This window comes from Bacillus rossius (assembly GCF_032445375.1).
Source record: "Bacillus rossius redtenbacheri isolate Brsri chromosome 9 unlocalized genomic scaffold, Brsri_v3 Brsri_v3_scf9_2, whole genome shotgun sequence".
Lineage (NCBI taxonomy): Eukaryota > Metazoa > Arthropoda > Insecta > Phasmatodea > Bacillidae > Bacillus > Bacillus rossius.
The window spans coordinates 9,511,112-9,535,897 of NW_026962013.1; the positions used below are offsets into that span (position 1 = coordinate 9,511,112).

General features: G+C 36.5%; 1 protein-coding gene across 5 annotated transcripts in view; it reads left to right on the plus strand.

The window, feature by feature from the left end:
- Positions 1–418: 418 nt before the first annotated feature.
- LOC134543092 (uncharacterized) overlaps positions 419–24,786 on the plus strand; it is a 54,461-nt gene continuing 30,093 nt past the window's right edge. For 4 of the 5 annotated variants that reach the window (XM_063387873.1, XM_063387874.1, XM_063387875.1 and 1 more), the window contains exons 1-4: positions 419–788; positions 10,195–10,379; positions 12,470–12,666; positions 14,427–23,470. In XM_063387873.1, the coding sequence (XP_063243943.1) occupies positions 632–788; positions 10,195–10,379; positions 12,470–12,666; positions 14,427–23,470 (9,583 nt within the window). In that variant the 5' untranslated portion in view covers positions 419–631. Of the gene's footprint in view, positions 789–10,194; positions 10,380–12,469; positions 12,667–14,426; positions 23,471–24,786 lie in introns of those variants that run through there. The other variant, XM_063387878.1, reaches the window with a different exon arrangement.

Below are 24,786 nucleotides of genomic sequence, written 5' to 3' on the forward strand. Positions count from 1 at the left end.
AGCTATGGGAAAGATGTAAGGTACAATAAGAATAACAAACAGTATTAAGAGATCTTAACATTTAAAAATGTCAGCTAAAGAAATAAGTGTGATATATCAATTTTATTTCAGTAAAGTTTTACCTAGTTTTGCCATAATGTTTTGTTTTAAAAAAATGTCTAGCTATGATATGTATGATACAATTTGCCTCTGGTGTGGTACTAGATCTGTAAGTAGGTACATAGCCTAGCAACAATACTACATAGAGTATGTAAAATTATTTTAAAATCAATGAATGTTGGTTAATTAATATGAAAAAAAAATGTCACTTAAACCAGACGTAAAAGTAAATAGGTACAGCTATTGCTGGCAGTAGAAATAGCAGAATTCACTTGTTATTACAATATATTTTATGGATCCGAAATCCGAACGGTCCATTTACCAATGACCATTATTATCCACGTCCTTGAGTAGATCAAGTTAAACTCTTAAATGTATTCATTCGTGAAACATTGCTTTGTGTGTTCAAGATTAGCTACGTAATAATTTGGTTAGCTACTATGAATCAGTAAATTCAATGTCTTTACTAACTAATGTCAACTAACAAAATGTTTATTTTAACAAAAAGTTGACTATAGTAGTGAACTGAGAAATGCAATTGAAAATGGCGTCTGATAATGAGGCGTCTTGTATTTGTGACCCAAATTTTGCAGTTATTTGTTCTTTTCTGGAAAAGTTTGCTACATCATGTGGAATATCGCATCCAAATTTCCAGGAACTTCAAGAAATGCTGGAAAACACATTAGAAGGTGTGTGTGATCATAATATTTGGAATACATTTTTTTTTCCTTCTAATGGCTAAATGGACGTGTATTGCCTTATTTTGCGAATTATGTTTGTTATTATGATTCTTGTAAATGTTTGTCGCACAAGAAACTAGTGATATTTTCAAGATGCCTGTTACCTTAAATAGCCCATGCTTTGTTATGTGTTATTGGCTTCATAGTGGTGGTGGTTGTTGTTAACATTTCTCAATGACAGCTCTGCGTTTGGCGTGTACCGAAATACTAAATAATATGGTCTTCCTGGTACTGCGAATGTGTTGTTCTATATAACACTGGATAAATAATGGAAGTAACGTTCGGAAAAAGCACATCTAATAGTTTTTCTTGTAGCTTTATTTTATACGTGTGATGTTTTGGTGCCGACATTGTTTTGATGGCATGTTACAGTGTTTACGTGGGCATTTAATACATAGCCTGTAGCGCGTCGAGTAGTTTCTTCTGATTTTAGTGTGGGAAAAATATATTTGACGGTTGTTCATATGCTATAATTATGTGTGTTGAATACAAATTAAACAATAAATTCTTTTAAATGTAATGTTTGGACTAGAAATGTAGTAAGTTTCTAGGGTACCCAGCTGATTTTTTTTTTTTTAGAAGAGGGGCGCATCCCAAAAATAATAAAACAAAATAAAAATCTTGTAGTAGGCCTACCCTTTTTTACTCCCTGACATAGTACCATATTACCCTGTTAAACTACATTTTGATATTTAAAGTAGTTTACAGTAATGGTTAGGTTAAGCTAGCTGCATTAAAAATTGGTTAGCTACATTAAAAATACTGTTGGTATATGTGAACGGTCGGTTAGATTAGGTCAGCCGCATTAATTATATATTACATATTCATAACATACATATGTATTAAATGTGTTTTATTAATGTAGCTTACCTTTACCCAAAAAACCTTTCCTTTATGCAAGAATCAGCAAAATGTTCAAAAATTCAGCCTCTGAAACACATAGAATTTTTTTTTTTACACCTGCAGTTGGGCTTCCCTCTCCCATATTCTTTAGCTTTCTTTGTAGGTAGGTCCTTCACACTTTTGACTTCCAATTAATATGTTCCCCTCAAGCCCATTCAACTATCCTCACTAGTCCTCTTCCGTTTACCTTCAGAAATAAAATAAACCACTAATACCACTAAATCATAAGAATTATTGGTAAATATGTACAGTCGCGGTAGATGCCAAAAAAAATGCTAAAATTCCGAAAACACTTTTATTCTGTGCTCTTTCACTTTCTCTTTTCAAATCAACTGGGTGAGATAAGAAATTTCAACTACTTTCGGAGATATCGAATTTTTTAATTTTCATCACAATACCTGCGTATTCATGCGGAAAAAAATGCTAACAATCCGAAAATACTTTTATTCTATGCTCTTTCACATCCTCTTTTCAAATCAACCGGCAGAGATAAGAAATTCCAAATACTTTATGAGATATCGAATTTTTTAATTTAGCAATACAACGCCCGTTTAACCCTTCGAACGTTGCCATTTTTTATTTTGACGTGTGTTAGTGAATGCGTAATAAATAAAATGGTCGATTAGGTCAGGTCAGTTACATTATAAATACTTTCAAACTAAGCGGACATTAAAAATAATGTGAATTTAATTTAATGGTTCTTTAGTTTTAAATTATTTATAATGTAACTGACCTGACCTAACAAAACCCGGACAATTGATGAACATTAACAACTCACGTAATTTTTTTTTCTACTTATTACTTGCGCAACAATATCCAAATAAAAAAATAATACTTTAAAATTAGAAACGTTAAAAACTCACCTAAGTTGGAGGCGGGTACATTTCCTTTGCCACTATAAGGAAATGATGTAGTCGTTCACGGCAGAAGTTGACCGATTAATTAAACATCGTATTGAACAATAAATGAATAAATAATCACGTATTGGTTCATTTGAATACTGACCAATCACGGAACAGTCACGTGACAAATTTGTCCAATAAGAAACATGATACTTGTAAACAAGAAACCTTATTATCTATGACAAGAAACAATGGTAATCGCCGCATACTACGCAGGTATTGTGATGAAAATTAAAAATTTTTATATCTCCTAAAGTATTTGGAATTTCTTACCTCCGCCGGTTGATTTGAAAAGAGGAAGTGAAAGAGCACAGAATAAACGTATTTTCAGATTTTTAGCATTTTTTTTGGCATCTACCGCGACTCTACATATGATGAAATTTAAAAATTCGATATCTCCTAAAGTATTTGGAATTTCTTACCTCCGCCGGTTGATTTGAAAAGAGGAAGTGAAAGAGCACAGAATAAACGTATTTTCAGATTTTTAGCATTTTTTTTGGCATCTACCGCGACTCTACATATGATGAAATTTAAAAATTCGATATCTCCTAAAGTATTTGGAATTTCTTACCTCCGCCGGTTGATTTGAAAAGAGGAAGTGAAAGGGCACAGAATAAAAGTATTTTCAGATTTTTAGCATTTTTTTTGGCATCTACCGCGACTGTACATATTTACCGAATTATTTAATAAATCGCCATGACTCTACAATTAATCACATCATCAACATTTCAAACGACATGTGAACGTCATGTTGCTAGAACATATTATTCAATATGGCGGAAATCACATCCTTCCTTGAACATGCTACCGGGAAATAATTTTTTGTCTCAGGTAATGGGAAATACACAGCAGTTGTGTTGTTTTACATATTGATTTTAAAAAAAATCAGGAAGAAAAAGTAAATGCATTATGCATGTTTATTTGCTTTTTTTGAATGTGCCCCTCTCATTTGGTTTGCTAGCTTTTCATTTTATGGTAATTGGTTTTCTCATGATTCGTGAATAATTATATCAATTAATTGCTTGTCGTAGGTAACTGGGTTGACATTGAAAGTTACGTCTTAAAAAAAAAAATTCTTAAATCATGTTCTTGAGTTCTACTAATGTTTCTTGATCATCCCTCAATAGGGAATTTCAGATTTTCAACTGAATTATAGGTAAATATGTAGTTGAGCGGTATTTGCGAAAAAAAATGTTAAAAATCCGAAAATACCTTTATTAGATGCTCTTCAACTTCCTCTTTTCATTAAAAGCGGCGGAGGTAAGAAATTCCAAATACTTTAGGAGATATCGAATTTTTAAATTTCATCATATGTAGTTCAGCGGTATTTGCGAAAAAAAAAATTAAAAATCCGAAAATATCTTTATTATATGCTCTTCAATTTCCTCTTTTCATTAAAAGTGGCGGCGATAAGAAATTCCAAATACTTTAGGAGATATTGCTGTTCTTATTTTGCTATACAAGACCTGTGTAATCATTCGACCGTCGCAATTATTTTATTGCCATGTGTTTCTGAATGCCTAATTAATGAAAATGGTCGATTAGGTCAGGTCAGTTACATTATAAATACTTTGAAACTAAGCGTACATTAAAAATAATATGAATTAATTTCAATGGTTCTTTAGTTTTAAAGTATTTATAATGTAACTGACCTGACCTAACAAACCGGGACAAAAGATGAACAGTAACAACTCACGTAAATTTTTTTTGTTACTTATTACTTGCATAACAATAACAAATAACACTTTAAAATTGGAAACGTTAAAAACTCACCTAAGTTGGAGGCGGTAATTAAACACAGTTTTAAACAATAAAGGAACCAAATAATCACGTATTGGTTCATTTGAATTCTGGCCTATCTCGAACAATCACGTGACATCATTATCCAATAAAAAAATAGATACTCATAAACAAGAAACAATTGTGAATGCCACATGAATGCACTGGTATTGTGATGAAATTTAAAAATTCAATATCTCCTAAAGTATTTGGAATTTCTTATCCCCACCGCTTTTAATGAAAAGAGGAAGTTGTAAAGCATATAATAAAGGTATTTTCGGATTTTTAACATTTTTTTCCGCAAATACCGCTGATCCACATATGATGAAATTTAAAAATTCGATATCTCCTAAAGTATTTGGAATTTCTTACCTCCGCTGCTTTTAATGAAAAGAGGAAGTTAAAGAGCATAGATTAAAAGTATTTTCGGATTTTTAACATTTTTTTTTCCCGCAAATACCGCCCAACTACATATTTACCGAATTCTAAATAAAACCCATTAGTTGGAATCCTGATGAAGTTCAGGGAAACTGTGAAGTGAAAATGAGAAAATATAAATGCAAAAATTAATAAAATCACTGTAATAAATTATTAATAGGCCTAGTCATTTTAATAATTTTTCATGGATATTTACTTATTTATAACCCGGTATACCATCTATTTCTATTTGAATCCAAAGCCCTTCACAACTTTTGAGTTTTCTTAGAATCCTGTTAAAATAAAAAATAATTTTTGCGAGAATTCATACATTTGAACGAGTTAATCATATTTTAAAATTTTGCTGAGGTCACTTTACCAGCCCTTCAGTTTCATTATGATCACCAAGCCCTGCAAACACTGCCTTTAAAAAAAAACACACACACCCACACCCACACCCAACCTACAGCAAAATAAAACACAAAAAATAATAACCTAACTTTTTCGAAGGCACTGTTAATACTACATGTAGCTTGTGTATACATTAGAATGTGATTGGGGGAAAAATACTGTGCATTTTGAATTCAGTGAAATATTAAGAATTAAAAGCTTATGGAAATTACACAGTAATTAATTCATAAATTCATTATAAAATGCTTACCATTACATATAATGCATTCACAATGATTGTTTAAAGTAAAAAAACCACTTGTAATATTTCAATGCCCCTTTCAAGCAAATAACATTGTATCATTTCTAAATGCAAATAAAATTTACTTGAAGTTGCTAATTAAAATTGTAATGTTGGCAGTTGGACCTTGTAGAAATGTTTCTGTAACTGTCAGCACTTTTTCATCATTCCCACAGAGCGTTTGAATACGATAGTCGTGGAACTGTGATTATGCATCTTATCTGGCATTGGTGTGGTGTCTATATGTGTGTAAGTGAGGAGTAGTCCTGACCCCTGTGGGAGAAGGTGCCTACCGTTTGAAATGATGGAGCTGATGATAGCACTAGTATCCGAGGCAGAATCCAACTGTGTTATGGAAAAGGTTGCATGGATGCGAATTATATAGTCCCTCCGCACCAAGGCAACTAACTCTCTACCTCCTTGTGGTACCAAGGGTGTTTACCAGAGTGGCTCTGCCGGGCAGTCCTCATCCCTCAACATCCTCAGATGTTAGAAATTGGTGTCTGGTGAGGTGGAAAAGCTCTCTCTGCATGCAACGGCAGATGGTTCAGAAACTTTACCTGAGGGGGCAGCAGTGTCGGGCCCTGAGGCCGTTGGATCCCACAGGCCTTGGCTCATCGTGAAGAACCAATGGCGTAATGGGAAAGGTAGTCTGGTTGTGGAGTGAGAGAATGCTGTAAGGTCTGGAGCATCGGAGCCGGTGGAGTATCCCAAGTGGATGGATCAGTTCTACAGGTGTATCTTGCATCCCGGACCGTGGAAATTACTGTACTAGCTTACGGGCTAATAGATTTTGTATGCTCTTAAGTGCGTAAAAAATCTAGGGAGTAGTGCGGGGCAACCCTTGTTGGTACTGGGACTCCCTGCTGAGGTTTTCTCAACCAGCCCAGGTTTCATGGTGAGGACTCTCACTGGCAGATGGTAGCTTGATTGTTTAGAGCATGCCTAGAAGGGTCTCCACCCCGTTGACGGACGGACGTAGCAAACTGTGATACAGCTTTGGAACTACCCTGGAAAGCTAGTAGGGGTTGGTTGAACTTTGGCCAGATCACAGATTCTCTGGGTTGTCTGAGGAGTCCCAGGGATGTGATAAGACTTGGTTAAGTGCCTCGTGATACTCTGAGGATGGGGATTCCTTTGAGTCAACCGCAGGTTGGCTGAATGGTTAAGGGGGGAGGGGTGGCAGTGATGCTGCGATGGGTCAGCTCAGCCCCTCATCGTAGCTCCTCCTCAAACATCTCCAAGTTGCGATGAAATGGCGTATCCATTTCCCTGTAGCTCTAGGCAGCTTGTATCGGTTGGTGGTGTTCCAGCCCTCACCAGGGAAAACTTGCCAGCAAATCCTGCTCATTAAAACAATTATGCAGTCATCGCTGACTTACGTATATGCGTGCAGAATTCTAATTTGTGTGCTACTGTTTGTGCTTGCAGGGCTCCTAAAACTTCTTGTTTTGTCATTCCCTGCCACTCATTAAATTTATGCCCAGCAATTTGAGAACTTTCTGTAAATATGCTCACTTATCTACTTATCATTACTGTAATAACTCATAATTATGGAAGTTTTTAATTAGAAACGTCTATGGTCATACACATGCTGTATCTTTTAAACTGATTTTGAATTGTAACTTATTGCTGTTTGGTTTGTATGTAATTGCTCATATTATTTTTTAATAAACAATCTTAATCACAGACTTAAAAAATTGACTATTTAGTTAATTAGAGTCTAGCTTTGGTGTAACTTTTTAAAAAATGAAAGATTTTTATTAATTTATTATAATTATTACTGTTACAGGTTGCTGATGTTTAGGTAGTTGTTTGTGTAGCCCAGTACCTAGTTGGAAATGTTACTTTTATTTTCATCTGTACCCTGAAGGGATTCGAGCAGTAGGAATTCATCAATTGTTTGGTTGTTTATTTTTGTCCATATACCTTTTTTCAGTGCAGTTTATGTACAAAGGTCATGTAAATGATACTGAATAAATGATAGTAATCCAGCACAACTGTGAAAAAGTTCTTATTAGGTCTGCAAAAAGAATATTTCAAAACATTCACAGTTATTTATAGATCAGATATTATATGTTAGAATTCAGCAATACTGTAAGCAGTTTTACAGCAATATTTTATTTTGTGATCTTTTTGAAAAAAAATTAGGTAGGCTACTATTTAAGAGACCTCGTAGTGTCTGTTAGCTTGTTGAATGTAGGAGCTACATGTGTGTCCCACACCTGTTAAAGTTCTAACTTACAGTAGTAGACTATAGCAGTGATCTTCAACCTAATTTGAATCAAAGCCCGATTATTTCCTTACCTAAAGTGTTGTGGGCTTGCACTATTATCATGCACATAACATCACCATAATCATTACAGTGGCTGTTCCCTCAACAAGTATTTGTTTATAGTAGTTATTTTTTAGATGTCTCCTCAGTTCCCTTGCATCTCTCACCCCAAGCATTCCTTCCTCCAACCCATTCTACTCCCTCCCTGTCCACTCTAGTTCCCAGCTTCCCTCATCTACCACCATCTACCCTCTCCTTTTATCATCTTTAACAGTCTGACTAACCTGTTCCACCCCCTATTGCCCTTCCCTTCTACTCCATATGGACCTACCCATCACTCACCTCGCTGCTCTACACTGCACTTTCTCCAGCTCCCTTACTTCAGTTTTCTTTAAAGATTGTATACAATTGCAACACGAATTTATGGCACAAAATAATATCTTAACACGAGATTTTACATTATATTTAAACTTTGACATTAATATCACACGAATAGAACAGGTAAAACCAATTGCAAGGAAAAAAAAAGTGTAATTTTTATTTTTAAAGGGACAGTTTAAATTTTTTTGGCATAACTTATTAACTAATTTAGTAAAATTAGGTTTTTTAAATGTCTTATGAAGTAATCAGAAGCGAATTTAGCAAATAAAAGGAGAGAAAAAAATAATGACCAGAGCAAATGGTGGTTGACCAAGCTTACGAACCACAAACATTGTTTTTATGCAAGCTAACTATTCAACCATGACTGCTAAAGTGATTCCATCCAAGTGTGTTTTTATGCAAGCTAACTAGTCAACCATGACTGCTAAAGTGATTCCATCCAAGTGGCCTTGTTTTTTTTTTAGATCAACTAAAGTAACCGCCGATCAACATAGACAGAAATCATTTACTTACTAAATCAGATACACCCATCTCAAACCAGTTCAGTCCGTGGCCCACCTTAAATTTTAAGTTACTGTGTTAAGGGGCCCGCCTCGTCAGGGGTGTATGTGTGTTAGTGAGGCGGGATGATAAGCACGACGCTCGCTGGTGCTTCCAGCGCGGTATAGCCTCTAAGCGCAAGTCTCTGAACTGGCGCGCATTTGTCTCGTCGTCACAGGATAACTGTGAAATTTGAGCGGTGACCGTAACATTATATGGCGGAGAAATGAAGATAAAGGTGTTATGCAAGCCCCTTGCCATTTTAACGCTTCTAAAAATACAGTTTAAAAACTTAATCCGAAATTAAAAGTACTTTTCGGCCCTCAGCGAACTCTTAAATGCTATTCGTAAATAGGCCCCACTCGGATATCTTGAGTAGTTTTGAAATCGCGTTGTTTTTCCTGAAGCTCTGCACACCGTATGTGTGCCCAGGTAGGCGGGCCCCTTAACGGTCATCTCTTACCTAACCCAGCTCGTCATTCTCGACATGGCAGCAACACACACGTGCCTGCCAGGGAACTCTGAAGGCCAATTTATTGTCCAGAATGTTTGAATTTGGGTTCTGAAAGTTTTTTGAGCTCTGCCTAAAAATTGTGTTTTCACTAAAACTCATGCTGGATGTAAAATTCCTCCGTTTATGTGAGTGTTGATAGTCCCAATAAAAACCTAAAAAGACAGCTGTAGAAGGGGCAGTGAGAACCTTTTTTTAACTAGCTTGCTATTTTTGTAAATGCATGTTCTGTCCAGTGCCATACTGCAGAAATTATTAAAGACTTATGATATTCATCAGAAAGTTTACAAATAGTCTGTCCTTTGGTTACAATGCTGCAAACAGTTTGAAAATCCCCAAAGTAGTTTTTTTTTTTTTACTTGTCAAATTTCAATCATTAAAAAGATATTTCTATCTTACCAGCCAGCCAATTAAATAAATCTCAGTGCTGCCAGATGCTAAACACACCCATCACCTTTGTGATCCTAAATTAAAACAGTACGCTAACATAATTTTTCAAGTGATTCCATCCACAGCTCAATTCAAAACATTCAGAATATGTATTAGAAAACTGACCTTTAAAATATATTTTTTTTAAATATTCAAAACAAAGGTTTTAAAAGTTTATATTTTGAAAGACATATTTATTTCATTATTTACTATATGGTTTATTATATGAAAACCTTTGTGAAGAGCTTTTAAACATACCCATTTTCATTGTTCTTTAGTTATTAACTCAAGATATGGGCAAAAAAAATCATATGGAAGTCCATACTCTTATAATTTTTACATTTTAGAACACCATTGCTCAGTAAATATTTATCAGAAAAAAAATTACCAGTTGTCAACAATTATGTACACTTAGTTGGAAAGAAATCTTAGATGGCAAGGTTGAAATTGATATCATTACTGGTTGATTTGACATGGAACGACTCTGTAATGTTTCCCTCTTACTCTGACTTATTTTTTTGTTGCAGTTTCTCAGCCACTAATAGACCTACATGTGAAACTGTTAAGGAAATCTCGAAAGAATGTGTCAGTGGAGCGTTGGGAGAAAGCACTTATCAAGTTTTGTCATTCCTACTCCAACCAAGATGGCTGGGAGATAGAAAGGTTTGGCTACAAGAAAGCACGCCTGGCAGTTAAACTTAACGTATTAAAGGTAAGTAGATTAGAGTTTTCATGAAACTAGAACATAACTTTTTTTTTGTTATTTTAAACATGTATAACATCAGGCTGCTGGATTATGACTGCAGTATTTTAATGGAAAATCTGCTTTAGACTGAAAAGGTAATGTTTTTAAATACCCACATATATGTTAATGTGGAAAAAAGTGACAGAGAAGTTCCCCAAAGTAGGTTATTGAAGACCTGAGAATGTTGCTTAAACTCTTTGATTTTAATATTTTGCCTACATTAAGACCTGAACATTAAATGATTTAACAAAATAAATAAATTAGTTATTTGGCTTCAAAAAATTAATTAGAGCCAGTGAAATATGCACGGTTTTGTCACTAATAAATCTTAATAACCCACGCTACTCCAGATTTTAAACAGATTGCCTTCAGTAGGTTCCTTTATTGGAAATTCTGTGGGTTTGTCAAACATCCAGCACTATTTCTTATTCCCCTATTCCCATGGCCAATTTTTCCCTACACATTTGATTGCCCTTGAAAATGTTCTCTGTATACCCTATTGAACCTTTAAAGGACTACAGAATAAATTGCACTTATATACACTTGTATGGATGAATTCACAAATTTATAATTACATTTTGCAGTAATGGAAAGAAGTGGTTTGGCTATAATGTTTGTAGGTCTTGTATTATTTTTATAAATTTTGGTAATTAATGTGTGGTGACGTTAATCACAGAGAGAGTCAGCTTTCAGTGATGCTGAAAACTGTGATGCACACGCTGTGTTAGTTGAACAGAGACAGTTATAAGTTGTTTGAATTCAACTATAGTGGAGTAGGTACTCTTTCTCTGTCTCACTCTGCAGCGTTGAAAGGTAGTAAAATTCACTTTAAATACATTTCCACACCTATTATTTTTGAAAAAAGAGTGCTAAGTTTTAAGAAGAAGATATGTATTGCTGCTGGTTATTCTTGTTGATGTATATAATTTGTCAAATTTTTTGTAATCAGTTCACTTATTTTTTTCATTTATAATTTAATAGATTGTAGTGAAGGCAAAAGCAGGCCAATAAATGCTAAATTGCAGTTAGTGTGATCAAACTCAACAAAAGTTTCGCTACCTACTAGATGCAAAGCTATTTTTGTTTTCCTATATATCTCAGATATTGAACAATTGAATAAAACACATATAAAACCACACACAAATATTGAAAGACATGTAGAAAACATTTTTAAAGGTGTATACCGTGTTTTATCGCATAATGGTCGCGTGCGCATAATCGTCGCAACCATATTTTAGGCTGTCAAAATTGGGATAAAAAAACTTCTCGCGTAAACGGTGCATGATGTTTTTGGTCCCGCTAGTAGATGCTTAGCGCTTTGTGTAGGTATCTTTTCCGTATAAAACTATTTATTTTAAAGTAGAAATCTAATATTTTTTTGGTCATTACCACTTACTTAATAAATTAACGGAAAAATACAAAGTTGTTTGACGTGTAAATTTTCTTATAAAGACGTTTTTAAACGTTATTTCCTTTATCTGATTGTCTGCGTTACCGCGGCGTACCGCTTATAAAAATGTAGCCAGCGCATCATTCGTGTTTGGTTATGTTGCTTACCGTATAGAATGCGCGCACGTAGTCGAATATCGATATCTCGCCGATTGGATGCAACGCGCGCTCTCTGTCAGGTGCCGAGTTAACTACATTTGATAGCCCGCATTCTTTCGTGGCAAGTGTGTACTACGACACGTTAGTTCACGTCAGAGTCAAGTCGCTTGCGTTCGCGTAAAAAGTTTTGGTTTTTCTATTTAAATTTGAAGAAAGGTTTTTGTTTAAGGAATTATTAATATAGATTGTTTGGCGTGCTATTGTATACTCCACCTTTTTTTAAATAAACGTACTTTCCATGAACAGGTTTTGTTTTTATGAATAACTTTAACTAAGAAAAATAAATGTTTCCGCACTTTCGTCGCATCCCTACTTTTCAAACTTGATTTTAGAATAAAATGTGCGACGATTATACGAAAAAACACAGTATTTCAATGACTTGTGTGGGTACAAGTGAAGTGAAGTGCCGGACGACGAGACGAGGCGGTCGGTGGGTGGTGGTGCCGCAGACTCTGCTGGAGCAGCAGTTCGACATGAACACGAGGTTCAAGGCGGAGGTGAACCGCCTGAGCGCTGGGGAGCTGCGGACCCGGCCCCTGGGCCGGGACAAGCAGGGCCTCACCTACTGGTGCCAGCTGGACGACGACTGCAACCTACGTGTGTACCGCGAGGACCTCGACGAGGAGACCTGGGACATGGTGGCGAGGTGAGCCCCGGTCCGGCGCTTCCCGGACACACACCTCCCGTTTCGAATTAGTGGTTTTGATTAAAAAGAAAAAAATTGAAAAAAAAAAAAATTCTACCTAAAAAGTGTATAGAAGTTGTGAAGTTATTTAAAATATTACATTAGAACTTTATAAAAATACATTCTCACAATTTACTGAAAATTAGGAATGTTTCTTAAGTTTTTTTTTTTTAATATATATATATATATTTAAACCAATGTTGAACATTTACTAAAATTTAACGCTGTCCAGAAGACAAGTATCACACTCTTTATACTTTTCAAAACATTTGCAAATAGATGCCATTTTGGAATGGTTGGTGGCTTGCGGTATGTCGTAGATTTTTATGACAGCTAAAAAACTCAAAAAAGAAAATATTTAAGTAATTCGAATCTGTTTATTTTATTCGGCTTTAGCACCAGAATCAATGTTTGGCACAAATGTAGGTTTTTGCTGTTTTTTTCTGTATGTATCAACACAGAAATGTTACATCTTGTATCTTCATATCTTTGATTATCTAGACAAAGTGCGGAATGATATTTTTTAGGTTTTTAAAATGCTATTATGTATTTTAGTGTCATGTCACTTGTTAAAAAAAATATTGATTTGACGTTTGAAAATTTATAAGTATTGCCATTTTTGAATTTGAAAAAATTTTTGCCAACCAGAAAATGGCAGAAGAAAAAACAAGATCTAAGATTTCACCTTTTTTCTAAATAGTTTATACTTTCCATTCCAATCATTTAATAAATTATGCATTAAAAAAAGTTCAATATGTCATTTAAACAGTGCAAACATTACAAACATTAAAATATATAAAAGTTTGTATTATGAATGCATCAAATACTGAAGCTATAGTCATTGTGCGATTTAGAGCAGTAACATAGACTTTCCCCCAAATATATACTTTTTTCTTGTGTTCTTTTGAAATGTGTTAATAATGGGTTTCTCTGTATGGAACACCGAAGCAAATCTTTTCATCTGCTTAATGCCATATTTTAAATAAAATGATACCTTCAAAATGTTTTTATGACCTGAATAATCACCAATTGCTAAGTAAAACTAATTTTCATTATTTCTTGCAAAAAAGTAGGTTATTTATCTTAATTTTTTTAAACATGAGCTAGTATAGTCATGTTTCTTTACAGAATTATACAGGGAAAACACTTGCATCACTTGTTATACATTCAGAGGCAAAATATCCTTTGTTAGTGCTGCTCTATGACTTGCAATAAACCTATGCACCTATGAGTATTTAACCCTCTTGTATTTAGAAATGCTGTGATCAGTCAGTGAGTGGGTTTTGGATATCATAGTTAGACTGTATAATTATTGTTAACATGATTGCAAACCATAATTCTATACCAATTTCCATTTTGAGTATTCAGTATTCAAAATCTTCAGACTGTGTAAAAAGGGTTGAAAAACCACAAAAAATTAAATCAAAATTTGAAAAACTTGCTTCAAGGTGCATGCGGACCTTCCCTAGAGAATAGACATACCAAACTTCATGGCGTTAGTCTTACCATCCATACTACACAAATGACAGACAGACAAACTCTCTTTTATTATTACAAAAAAAAAATATTTTAATTGATGTGTGAATTATGTCAACTAATAATTTATCCTAATGAAAAGTTTGTAATAAAGTAAAAATTACTTTTTATGTTTTACATGTTTTGATGGAATGTTATTTTAGCTGTGGACGATACCTAATTCAATTATCCCATTTCTTTTACAGGGATCGTGAAGGTTTAGTTCAACTGATATCTCAACTTTCATCCGATGACCCACTCTACAATGGGCTTGACTCCACATTTAATGAAGACAGTAACAGTTTGGAGATAGAGAAACCAATTACTGATACAGGACAAATGGATGAGGATGAAGAGCCTGAGGAAGAGATAGAAGAGGATGAAGAAGGTGAAGTGGAGGAGGGAGAAGTATCACCACTGGAAGAGGCAGGAGAGTCTGACGAAGAAGAAAAAACACAAGAACAAAATGCTACTCCAAAATTAAAAGTTTCTTTCAAAGAGTTACGACAGCATCCAGAACCAGATAAAATACAAAAACAGCCTGTTATTGTATCATCACCAGCGGTTTGTGAAACGTTAACTGCAAGTGATGCAGTACTGGTACCCGATAAAGTTGATAAAACTGTAACTCCAACAAACAATGTCAATAGCGAAGAAGCACTTGTTCAGCATAATAAATCATCAGAAACTATTCATTCTGATAAACCATTTCAGAGTGAAAAGCAGAAATTGATAGAAGAAGAGAGCCCAGCAGAATTGGTTGAAGAATGTACACACACAGCACTTTCCAACGATAGTGGTGATTCAAAATCTAAAAGTAGGACAAATAATGAAGAATTTCAAAAAAATATTTTATGTGTGAACGAACCTAAAGAAATTCTAGAGGTAAATGAAAAATTGGAAGAATGTAAAAATACACAAGATAATCCTGAAGTTTCATTAACTGAAATAAATCATAAAAAGGTCACAGTTGATGAAGATAAAGTTAAAAATGAAGATGAAGAGCAGAAAAAGTTTCATGAAAGAAAAGAAATTGTAACTAAAGAGCACACACCTATTAAAAAACAAAGTAAAAGCATTGATGAACAAGTTTCAGTTGAAGATAAATCAAAAAGTCAAATTTCTAGTGAAGAAAAAATGGATTTGAATGTGAAGACATCAATTAAAGATCCAGCAATTTCAGTGGGTGAAAAATTAAGTACTGAAATTAATGCTGAAGAAAATGTGTCAGTTGAATCTCGTCCAAAGTTGGGAGGTGTAGATGAATATAAGAAAAATATTAGTACAAAGGCTATGACTGAAAAAGTGGAAGAAAGTGTACCAGTGCAAGGGAGGTTTAGTACAGAATCTGGATTGGCTAATGACAATGCTTTAAAAAGTACTAGCTTACATGCTCTGCAACTCAATTCTTTTAAAGAAGAATTGAAAAGGTTTGATACAAATTTGTTACCTGCAAAAGAAAATACTCGAAAAAAGGGTCTGGAAGAATATAAAAATTTTGATTTAAAATTAGAGTCTAGGCTTGATGAAATGAAAACAGTGAGTCAGGAAGAATTTAAGAAATCCAGTTTTATGTCTGATGCAAGAGTGGAAGATAGACCAAAGGCTAGGGATGACTTCAAAAAGCTGGACGTGAAGCCAGAGTTCAGATTGGAAGAAAGCAGAATTAAACCTGTGAACTTTGCGTCATTGCAACATCAAGTGAGGGTAGAATCTAAACTAGACGTTAGGGGAGATCTACGGTCTAAACAGTTTGGGCCATTGACACCCCATCAAGCTGGGATAGATCTGAGTTCAGGTCGTGGAATTATGTTTGACAAACAAACTATGAGGAAACAGACACCGATGCTAGACCTCAGTAGAACAAGGATTGAGCATGTTGGAATGGATCTGAGTTCAAAGAAATCCCCAGAAATTCCTCTACCAAGCAATATGAGCAGGAAACCAGATTTGAAAATTGTTCATGGTTTGGTCAGTAGTGGTGTGTGTGACCTTAGCACGAAAAAATCTCCGGATAAAGTGATGCACCCTCCAAGTTATGATCCAGGGCAGAGTCAGAGTGCGTACCATTTCAGTGGCAACATCCCGCTGGGAATTAGTTCATTGCCTCATCACCTAGCAACTGATTTGTCCACAAGGAAACCTTTTTCATTAAATGATTTAATGAATGTGAGGAAAGAAGCTGTCAGAAGTCTGGCAACTCTTTCTCAGATTGAAAAACTTACCTTGCTTTCACAGTCGATCCGGCCTGGTGAGGAACGTAAAACGTTTCTTACCCCGGAGGAGATGAGTAGAGGTTTGAAAAGGGATCCGAGGGAGCAGAGCGTGCCTGACGGATGGTTGAACAAGATGGGTCGTTATGTTGAGCCAAGCGAGAACAGAGGAAGTGGTTCTGTCCATCCTTCATCTGTGCAGGTGGGGGAGGCAATAGAGGAGCCATTGATGTTGGTTCGGGGTGAAGGCTCAGGGAGAGATTGCGATACTGGTAACCCCGGCACAGATACTCAGGACAGTGGGAGCAAAGTGGACGAAACAGACAAGAAGGTTCCAGGTGACAAAGTATTGGCAGCAAACAATGTGGGCACCTCAAAACAGAATCTAATGGGGCCATCTGACACTGGACCCAAAGAGCTGTCAGACAGTGTATTTGGTACACAGTTGCAGCTTCCAGCACCTGAAAAAGAAACATTTGGAAAGGATACTGTTAGTGTGAAAGGGTCTATGATAGATAGATCTAGCTTAGAAAATACCAAAACTTCAAGTGAGCCTAGAGATACCCAAGATGATAACCAGGCATCACCTCATTTAAGGTATTCTACTGTTCAGAATGATCATAAACTCACAGTGCAGGGTAGCAGTGCTCACGTAACTAACATATCAGAAAATACTATTCATGCCATGTCGGGAGAAGTTGGTGAAATAGCATCATCTGACCCCAGGACACTTCATTCTACAGGTGAAACAAGTCAGTTACAGTCAAGTGACAAAGTATCTGCTCTGCAGGAGTACCGGGCTCGCAGTCCAAGAACAAAATTGTTCCAGCCACATTTACCTGATAGTGGAGATACAGACATTCTCTCAAGTCGAGAAACGAGTAGTTATTCCAGTATAAAGAGGCCAATTTTATTTTCCCCAATCGCATCGCAAAGTGAGTTTAGGGTGCCAAGGTTAGTTTCTCATGGTGAAACCCATAAAAGTATTGCTGTCACTAGTTCTTTTCAAAATTCTTTTCAGACCTCAGTTTCAGATTTTCAGCCCGGAACTTCAGAAGTTCCTTTGCATGTACCAAACAGACCCTTGTTGCCTTTGCCTTCAAACAAATCTTCAAAAGTGAAGGAACACCAAAAATTTCCACCAGTGAAAAATCCACACAAACTTTGGAGCATCGAGACCATTTGTGGCCCTGACAAGCTCAGAAACTCTTCCGTGCAACCAGATTCTACATCTGATACATTGAGTTCTTCATCTAATTTGAGTGACGGTGTTGTCGAAGTGCCGGAATCTGTTCCTGTCAAGCCCGAGAGGAAGTGGTCTTTGGGTGTTCAAATTTTTGGAAAAACTGTGAGTGCAGCAACTGTTAAAAGGCCATCCAGGTGGGATGTGGGTATTCCGAAAAAATTAGAAAAGGTTGAGAAAGGATTTAAGGTTAATAATTCTATAGTAGCACATCATGAACATAAGACAGGTAGTTTGGATACATCAGTGGTAAGTGAAACAAAAGACAATGAAGAGGTTCAAGCTTCTGAGGATTGCAGTCATAGTTCAAGAGAAGAAATGGGTATTGAAGCTGGCTCTCATGAGTGCACTGCAGACAGTTCTCTCCCAAAAGTTCAAGAGAAGCACCTTGGAGATTCATTAGAAGGAAATTCAAGGGTAGGTGGAACCAATTCGGAACCTTCCTTACATTGTGAGTCTACTGAAGCAAAGGAGCTACAAAAATTAGATGGATGTGAAGCAGATAGTGTGGTTGCTGTTCAGTCACCTGGAACATGTAGTCCTAATGGATGTTTTGAACCTACAGCAAGATGTAAGAACAAAGATGAGACCTGTGATAAATCCATGACAAAATTTTTTTTTGGACCAGAGTCTTTGCATACGTCTTTGACAGATGCTACTATTTCAAATACGGGCAGTGTTTCAAGTGCTAAGATATCTGACAAACTTAATTTCAAAACAGATACTTTGGTAGAGTCATTACCTAGTAATACTCAAAATAATTTGACCACTGTTGATTCTCTGAAAAACAGTTCAAACTTAACTGAATCAAGAACTGAAAAATTTAGTTTCAGTATTGATAAAATGGTAGAGCAGAAGTCATCGAATGAAAATGAGAAACCATGTGTTGCATTTGCAGAGAAAGAGCCTTCTAATGTTTTTAGAGTTTTATCCTCGGATACAAATAAATCACAAGCAGTAGATATAGTGGAAAGTGATGGCAAAGCAGAAAATAGTGGTGCTAAAGATTTGCATATTGATAAACTTGGTACATTTTGTGGTAAAAAAAATGCTTTTGATAAAATATCGTTACTGAGTGGAGCTGATGATGTTAAGGATTTGAACTGTTCCATAAAAGATAGTAAGAGTAAACAAGAACCAGAAAGCATTTCAGAGGATAGTAAATCATCAGAATTATCTGCATCTTGTTTAGAAAGTGACTGTTATAATGCTCCCGTTGATGCAGATATCATCTCAGAAAAATCTGTTTCTTTGGACACGTTAACTGATTCTGTAAGCATGCATGAAACATGTAATGATATTTCCGATGGGAACTGCAGTAATGCAACTGTCATAGAAGAAGTTACGGAGATAGACAGTTCAGTTAAGACAGTGCAACCTGTCAGCACAAGCTTAGAAGATGTTACTGAGGGAGGCAGTTCAGAAAAGGTAGATCCTGTTGTTAGCCTAAGTAAAACCTTTGTAACTGGCATAGAAAATGTTACGGAGATATCGAATTCAGAAAAAAAACATCCTGTCATTAGCTTAAGTAAAAATTCTGCAACTAGTATAGTTGGTGTTATGGAGACAGAGATTCCAATCATGAGCCCAAGTAAACCTACAACTCGCATAGAAGGTTTTTCCAATAGTGACACTTCAGAAAAGACACATCTTGTCACTAGACCAAGTATACCTTCTGTAATTGGCACAAAGGTTGCTACAGAGAGTGCCAGTTCAGATAAGACTGATTCTGTCACTGGCCCCAGTAAACCTGCAACTTGCATAGGTGTTACAAATAGTGACAGTTTAGAAAAGACAGATCCTCTCACTATCCCAAATAAATCTTCTGAAACTTGTACAGATGTTTTGGATACAGAGATTCCAGAAGAGACCCATCCTGTCACTAGTCCAAGTAAACCTTCTGCAACGGGTATAGAAGATGTTTCAGAGAAAGACAATTTAGAAGAAATACAGCCTCTAATCCCAAGCAAATCTACAATTAGCTCAGAAGGTGTTACAGAGAGTGACAGTTTAGAAAAGACAGATCCTCTCACTAGCCCCAGTAAAACTTCTGCAATGGGAGCAGAGGTTGCTACGGAGAGCGACAGTTCAGAAAAGACGGATCCTCTCACTAGCCCAACTAAATCTTCTGCTATTAGTATAGAAGATGTTACGGATACAGAGATACCAGAAAACACCCTTTCTGTCACCAGCCCCAGTAAACCTTCTGCAATAGGTATAGAAGATGTTTCAGAGAAAGACAGTTTAGAAGAGACACAGCCTGTAATCCCAAGCAAACCTTCTACAATTGGAACAGAAGATGTTGATGAGAGTAACAGTTCAGAAAAGTCGGATCTTGTCATTATTCCAAGAAAACTTTCGTCAGCTGGTGTAGAAGATGTTAGGGAGAGCAGAAGTTTAGAAGAGACCCATCCTGTCACTAGCCCAAGTAAACCTTCGGCAGTGGGCACAGAAGATGTTACAGAGAGAGACAGTTTAGGAGAAACACACACTGTCATCCCAAGTGAACCTTCTATAACTGGCATAGGTGTTAAGGAGACTGACTGTCCAAAACAGATACATCCTTTCATTAGCCATTGTAAAACTTCTGCTACTTTCTTAAGAGATGTTACGGAGAGAGAAAGTTCAGTAAAAATTATTACACCTGCAGAGGTAGACAGTTCAGGAAAAATTATTCAGCCGTCCATCAACACAAGTAAACATAAACAAGACTCTGCACATGATGGAATTAGTAGTAAACCAACAAATCATAGCACACAACCAGTTAAGGAGAGCATCCAAGTACAAAAATATCCAGAATTCAGTATTGATATGCCATCAAATGGTTGTCACCCTAAAGAAAATAATATTTTATTGAAAAATTCATTAATGGTTCCAAGTGCTGACCAGTCAAATAAATTCCCTAAAAAATTATCAGAAAGTAATTTGACCACTGAAAAATATAAAGTTGATTTACCAAATTCACCAAACATTGGTTCATCGTTTTCAGCTCTTGCCAAGTTTCACCCCCAGGCATGTGCCGGAAAACGTCGGAAGTCTGTAGAAAGTATTTCGATGGGGATTATGATGGGAAAGTTGTCTGGGAAAGCAGGGATGGAATTACAGTCAAAAATAACTGATATTCCTCTCTCTGGAACTCAACTATTGGATAAGATGTTGGATTTCAAGGATACAAGGGCTAAGTCTGAGAAATTACCACTAAGTCCTCCACAGGTTTTGAAAGAATCTCAGTCCATTGCTTCACCAGCTGCACAGCAAACCTCTTCTGCTACTGCTACACATGCAAGCAGCTCAAAGATTTCTTCAGAGCTCATGGACACTTTGAGTAGTAAGGAAGAAAATGATAAGTTCTTGTCTGTTGAGTCTCAGCTAGAAGCTATGATGTCTGATGATCCCATCCCCTCAGTCGATGGCAGTCAGAAAGTGGTGGAGGAATCTGACAGGGATGCAAGTGTAAGTAACTTGCTACCTGGGAAAAATGCATCTGTCGGGGGTGTAGAGAAGCAGGGCAGTTGCGATATAAAACAACGTGAAGGCAGCAAGTCATCGGAAAATTTATTGGATGATGATAGTTTGGTTTCAGAAACATCAACAGAAACTAAAAATTACATGACCAAGTCACATAGTCAAAGTGGAGGTAAAATGGATCATAGTGAAGTTTTGGTCAGTTCTAATATAAAGCCTGTTGTTGAAAGTTCTTTGTGTGAAGATAAAGAATCTCAGAATGAAAGTTCAGGATCCAGTGAGGCTGAAAAATTGTCGTGGGTTGAAGACCTACTTGATGATTCTTCGAGGATATCTACGGGCAGTCATAAAAATTCAGCCAATTCAGAAGACCCTATAGCATCAATTGAAAATGAACTTCATTGTGACTCTGATGATAAATCATTTGATAACAAGTCTTTACCAACATCAGTTGAAGCTAATAGTCATTCAGAAGTTCAAGGAGAAAGTAGCGAGTTGTCTAACACAACAATGGAGAAAAGTCCCAAAATGAGTGTTAGTATTGATGAGACTAACATAGGTAAATTAGATGTTCTAGTTAAAGATACTACTGATGTAGAGAGTACCATTGATGAGACTCCTGAAGAGTTAATATCTACTCCAAATAAAAGCAAAGAAAATTCTGTTTCTGAAATAGGAAGTTTAAAGAAATCAAAAACACAATTGGAGCCAACTTGTGGGCATATTTCAAAAAAACTTATTGAAGGTGAAACATCTGTGTCAATAACTGAGGAGTCTTCTACTTCAAAACTACTTGAAACCCTAGAAAACAGTTCAGTTACAGAAAGTGAGGCAGGGAAAAAGGTAGGTACAACAGAGGAAACTACGGATGAAAATTCAACTCCTGCGCCTGTTCAACCACCAAGTAAGGTTGGACTTTTAAAAATTATACCAGAAGCAAGCATGGCATCGTTCATGAAGAGTTCTCTCATCATGTGCAAGGAAGATCCCGTGAAAATTGGTGAGAAGAGAAATTTTATTGATTTACTGGGGAATAACGTAGTGAACTCAGTTGTTCAGGGTTGTTCAGTACCTTTTGTTGAAAACAAATCTGATCTGTTAACTCATGATTTGCAGCCCACAGAGAAGCCTGCACTTCAGGAAGAGGGTGTTCTTTCGAGGGTTCAAGCACAGCTTGCTGTAAAGTTGAGCACATCTTCTACAGAGCCAGGGAAAATAACAAGAAAATCTACTGAGAAGAACAAAGTTGTGAAGAAGAAAGAGAAAGGAAAAAAAGGAAAAGCATTGGTTAAGAAAGCCAGTGGAAATAAAATGACAGTCAGCAAGGATGCCGAAAATGATTTGAATGATTGTCAGGCTGAAGGTAAAAAAGAAAATGATGTGGTAAAAGATGACATACAATGTTCTCAGGATATGCTTAAAGGAACTGATGATATGTTGGATACTAATGCCAAAGGTGAAAGTGATGCATGTAAAAATGAAGCGAGGAAGAATTCTTTGACAGAGATAATCAGTTCGGTTTCTGCATCTTTATCAGACAGTATTGATAAACTAGAAGGCAGTAGCAATAAACTGGAAGGTGATTCTGCTGAAAGAACCGAAACTAGTGCATTGAAAAAACCGTGCACCATTAGTGAATTTTCAATGGATTACAATCCAGCCGATCAAATAGCTTTGCGTGCCACTATTTCCCAAATTATAGCACGCCCCAAACCTGTCGGTCAGAAAAGGAGACGATCGTCCAAGAGCGCTGACGCGAAGTTTAAGACCCCTGAAACATCAGAACTTGCTCAGGACGAAGTGGAATCGCCCAGAAAAGAAGTTGATGTAGTCCCGCAGAGAAACACACGGTCGAGAAACCTGCGTGGCGACGACACACCGGTCGAGGGCCTGGTCCCCTCCAGGAGGAAACGGAGCGGCAAGCGGCAGACGTCGGTCTCGAACGACGGGATGCCGGCAGACGCGGGAAAGGGGGCGCAGGCGGAGGCAGGGGAGCCGGCGAGCAAGAGCAGGAAGGTGCGGGGCAAGAAGACCCCCGACCTGGAGCTGCGACGCAGCGTGGAGGAGCAGAAGCGACTGGAGGGCGGCGCCAGCAGCAGCGAGGACGATGGCGGCAAGGAGAGCCTCGCGACGCCGGGCGAGGGGGCCTCTCCGCGGGCTCGCGGGAGGGGCGGCCGGGGCAGGAGCCGGGGTCGCGGTCGAGGCGGAGCGAGGGGCAAGGGGCGGGGGAGGGCGCCCCAGGAACAGACGGTGGCTGCGGAAAGCCCTGCGGTCAGCAGCGACACCCCGAGTGAACCCCCCAAGCCGGCCGCAAAGAAAAGTAGAGGCAGTAAGTTTTATAACGTGTACTTGTAAGTGTAATATGTTAGCTGTTTTGCTGATTGAATTTTAGCATGTCCTCATTCTTAGATTGCAGTGTGCAATTTGTTTTTCAATGGATAAGACCATAAGCCGATATGACCATATGGCCAATTTGGCCATAAGCGCTGTCTTTGTTTTGGGGTGCTCTGTTGCCAGATATGTCCATAGAGCTCGCAACTTTGTAATGAAATGAATATATTTTTTTTTTTAAATATGAGACAGTAACATTGTATTTTTTTTTAAAAGGAATTCGGAATGAGAATTTTGGAAACACATTATATTGTTATATTTCATCAGGAGCATCACCTGATAACATTCAGTAGTGTTCAGTTTTTACTTCTACGGAGATGTAACTAAAAGATGCCGTTTTGGTTTCAACCATTTTTGTGAACAATTTTTTTATATTGGTAAATATAAAAATTTTGACGTTGTTTTGGCATAACACATAATGCCTTGTTATTAATAGTGATCGACTGCTACAAATGGTTTCTCCTGTAAACTAATAATTGAAATGAATTAGTATTTTTTCAGAATGACTACAACACTGTTAAAAAACTGTCAATAGACACGGTTTTATGGTCTAGGAAAAATTAAATATCAAACAAAATTTCACAAATAATAAAACTTATTATAATTATAATGTTTTTACAAAATAAGATTTTTAATGTTAAAAATCCGGGAAGTATCAGTCTGGCAAGAGTGGTCGCCATTTGCTCTACTGCAATCCAAGCCTGAGATACAGTATAGTTATTTATTGATGATATAAATGATATAAATAGGAAGGTAACACTGGGCACTTTAAATGAAATTTTAGAAAAAAAAAATGAATGTAATTTTTTTTTTACAGTTTCTTTACATGGGAAAACTTGGAACATAATTTTTTCATAGGACAATATTTTTTGAAGTGTTTGTTCTGAGTGATATCCTTACTTTTTTTTTAAATTTATTTGATCTAGAGCGAAGCAAGATTTTGGAAGATCTGTACACATTTTAAGTACAGGTTTTTTTTTATACATATTTTGTACCTGCATGATAAATTAATACAAAATTATGAAGTCCTATGATTTTAAATTTAAGTGATTATTATTAAGTTGGCAAATGATTTTGAAATGGTTAATGTTATATATATATGTATATAAATAATTTTTTTTATATATCTCAGAAAATATTCCATCTATTGTAAGGTTTTTTTTTTGACAAAATTATTTGATAATGGTGGGTAAGGCAAGTGTTGGACACTGTTAATACAGTGAACTCCCATTATTCAGGTAGGGATTGTCTTGT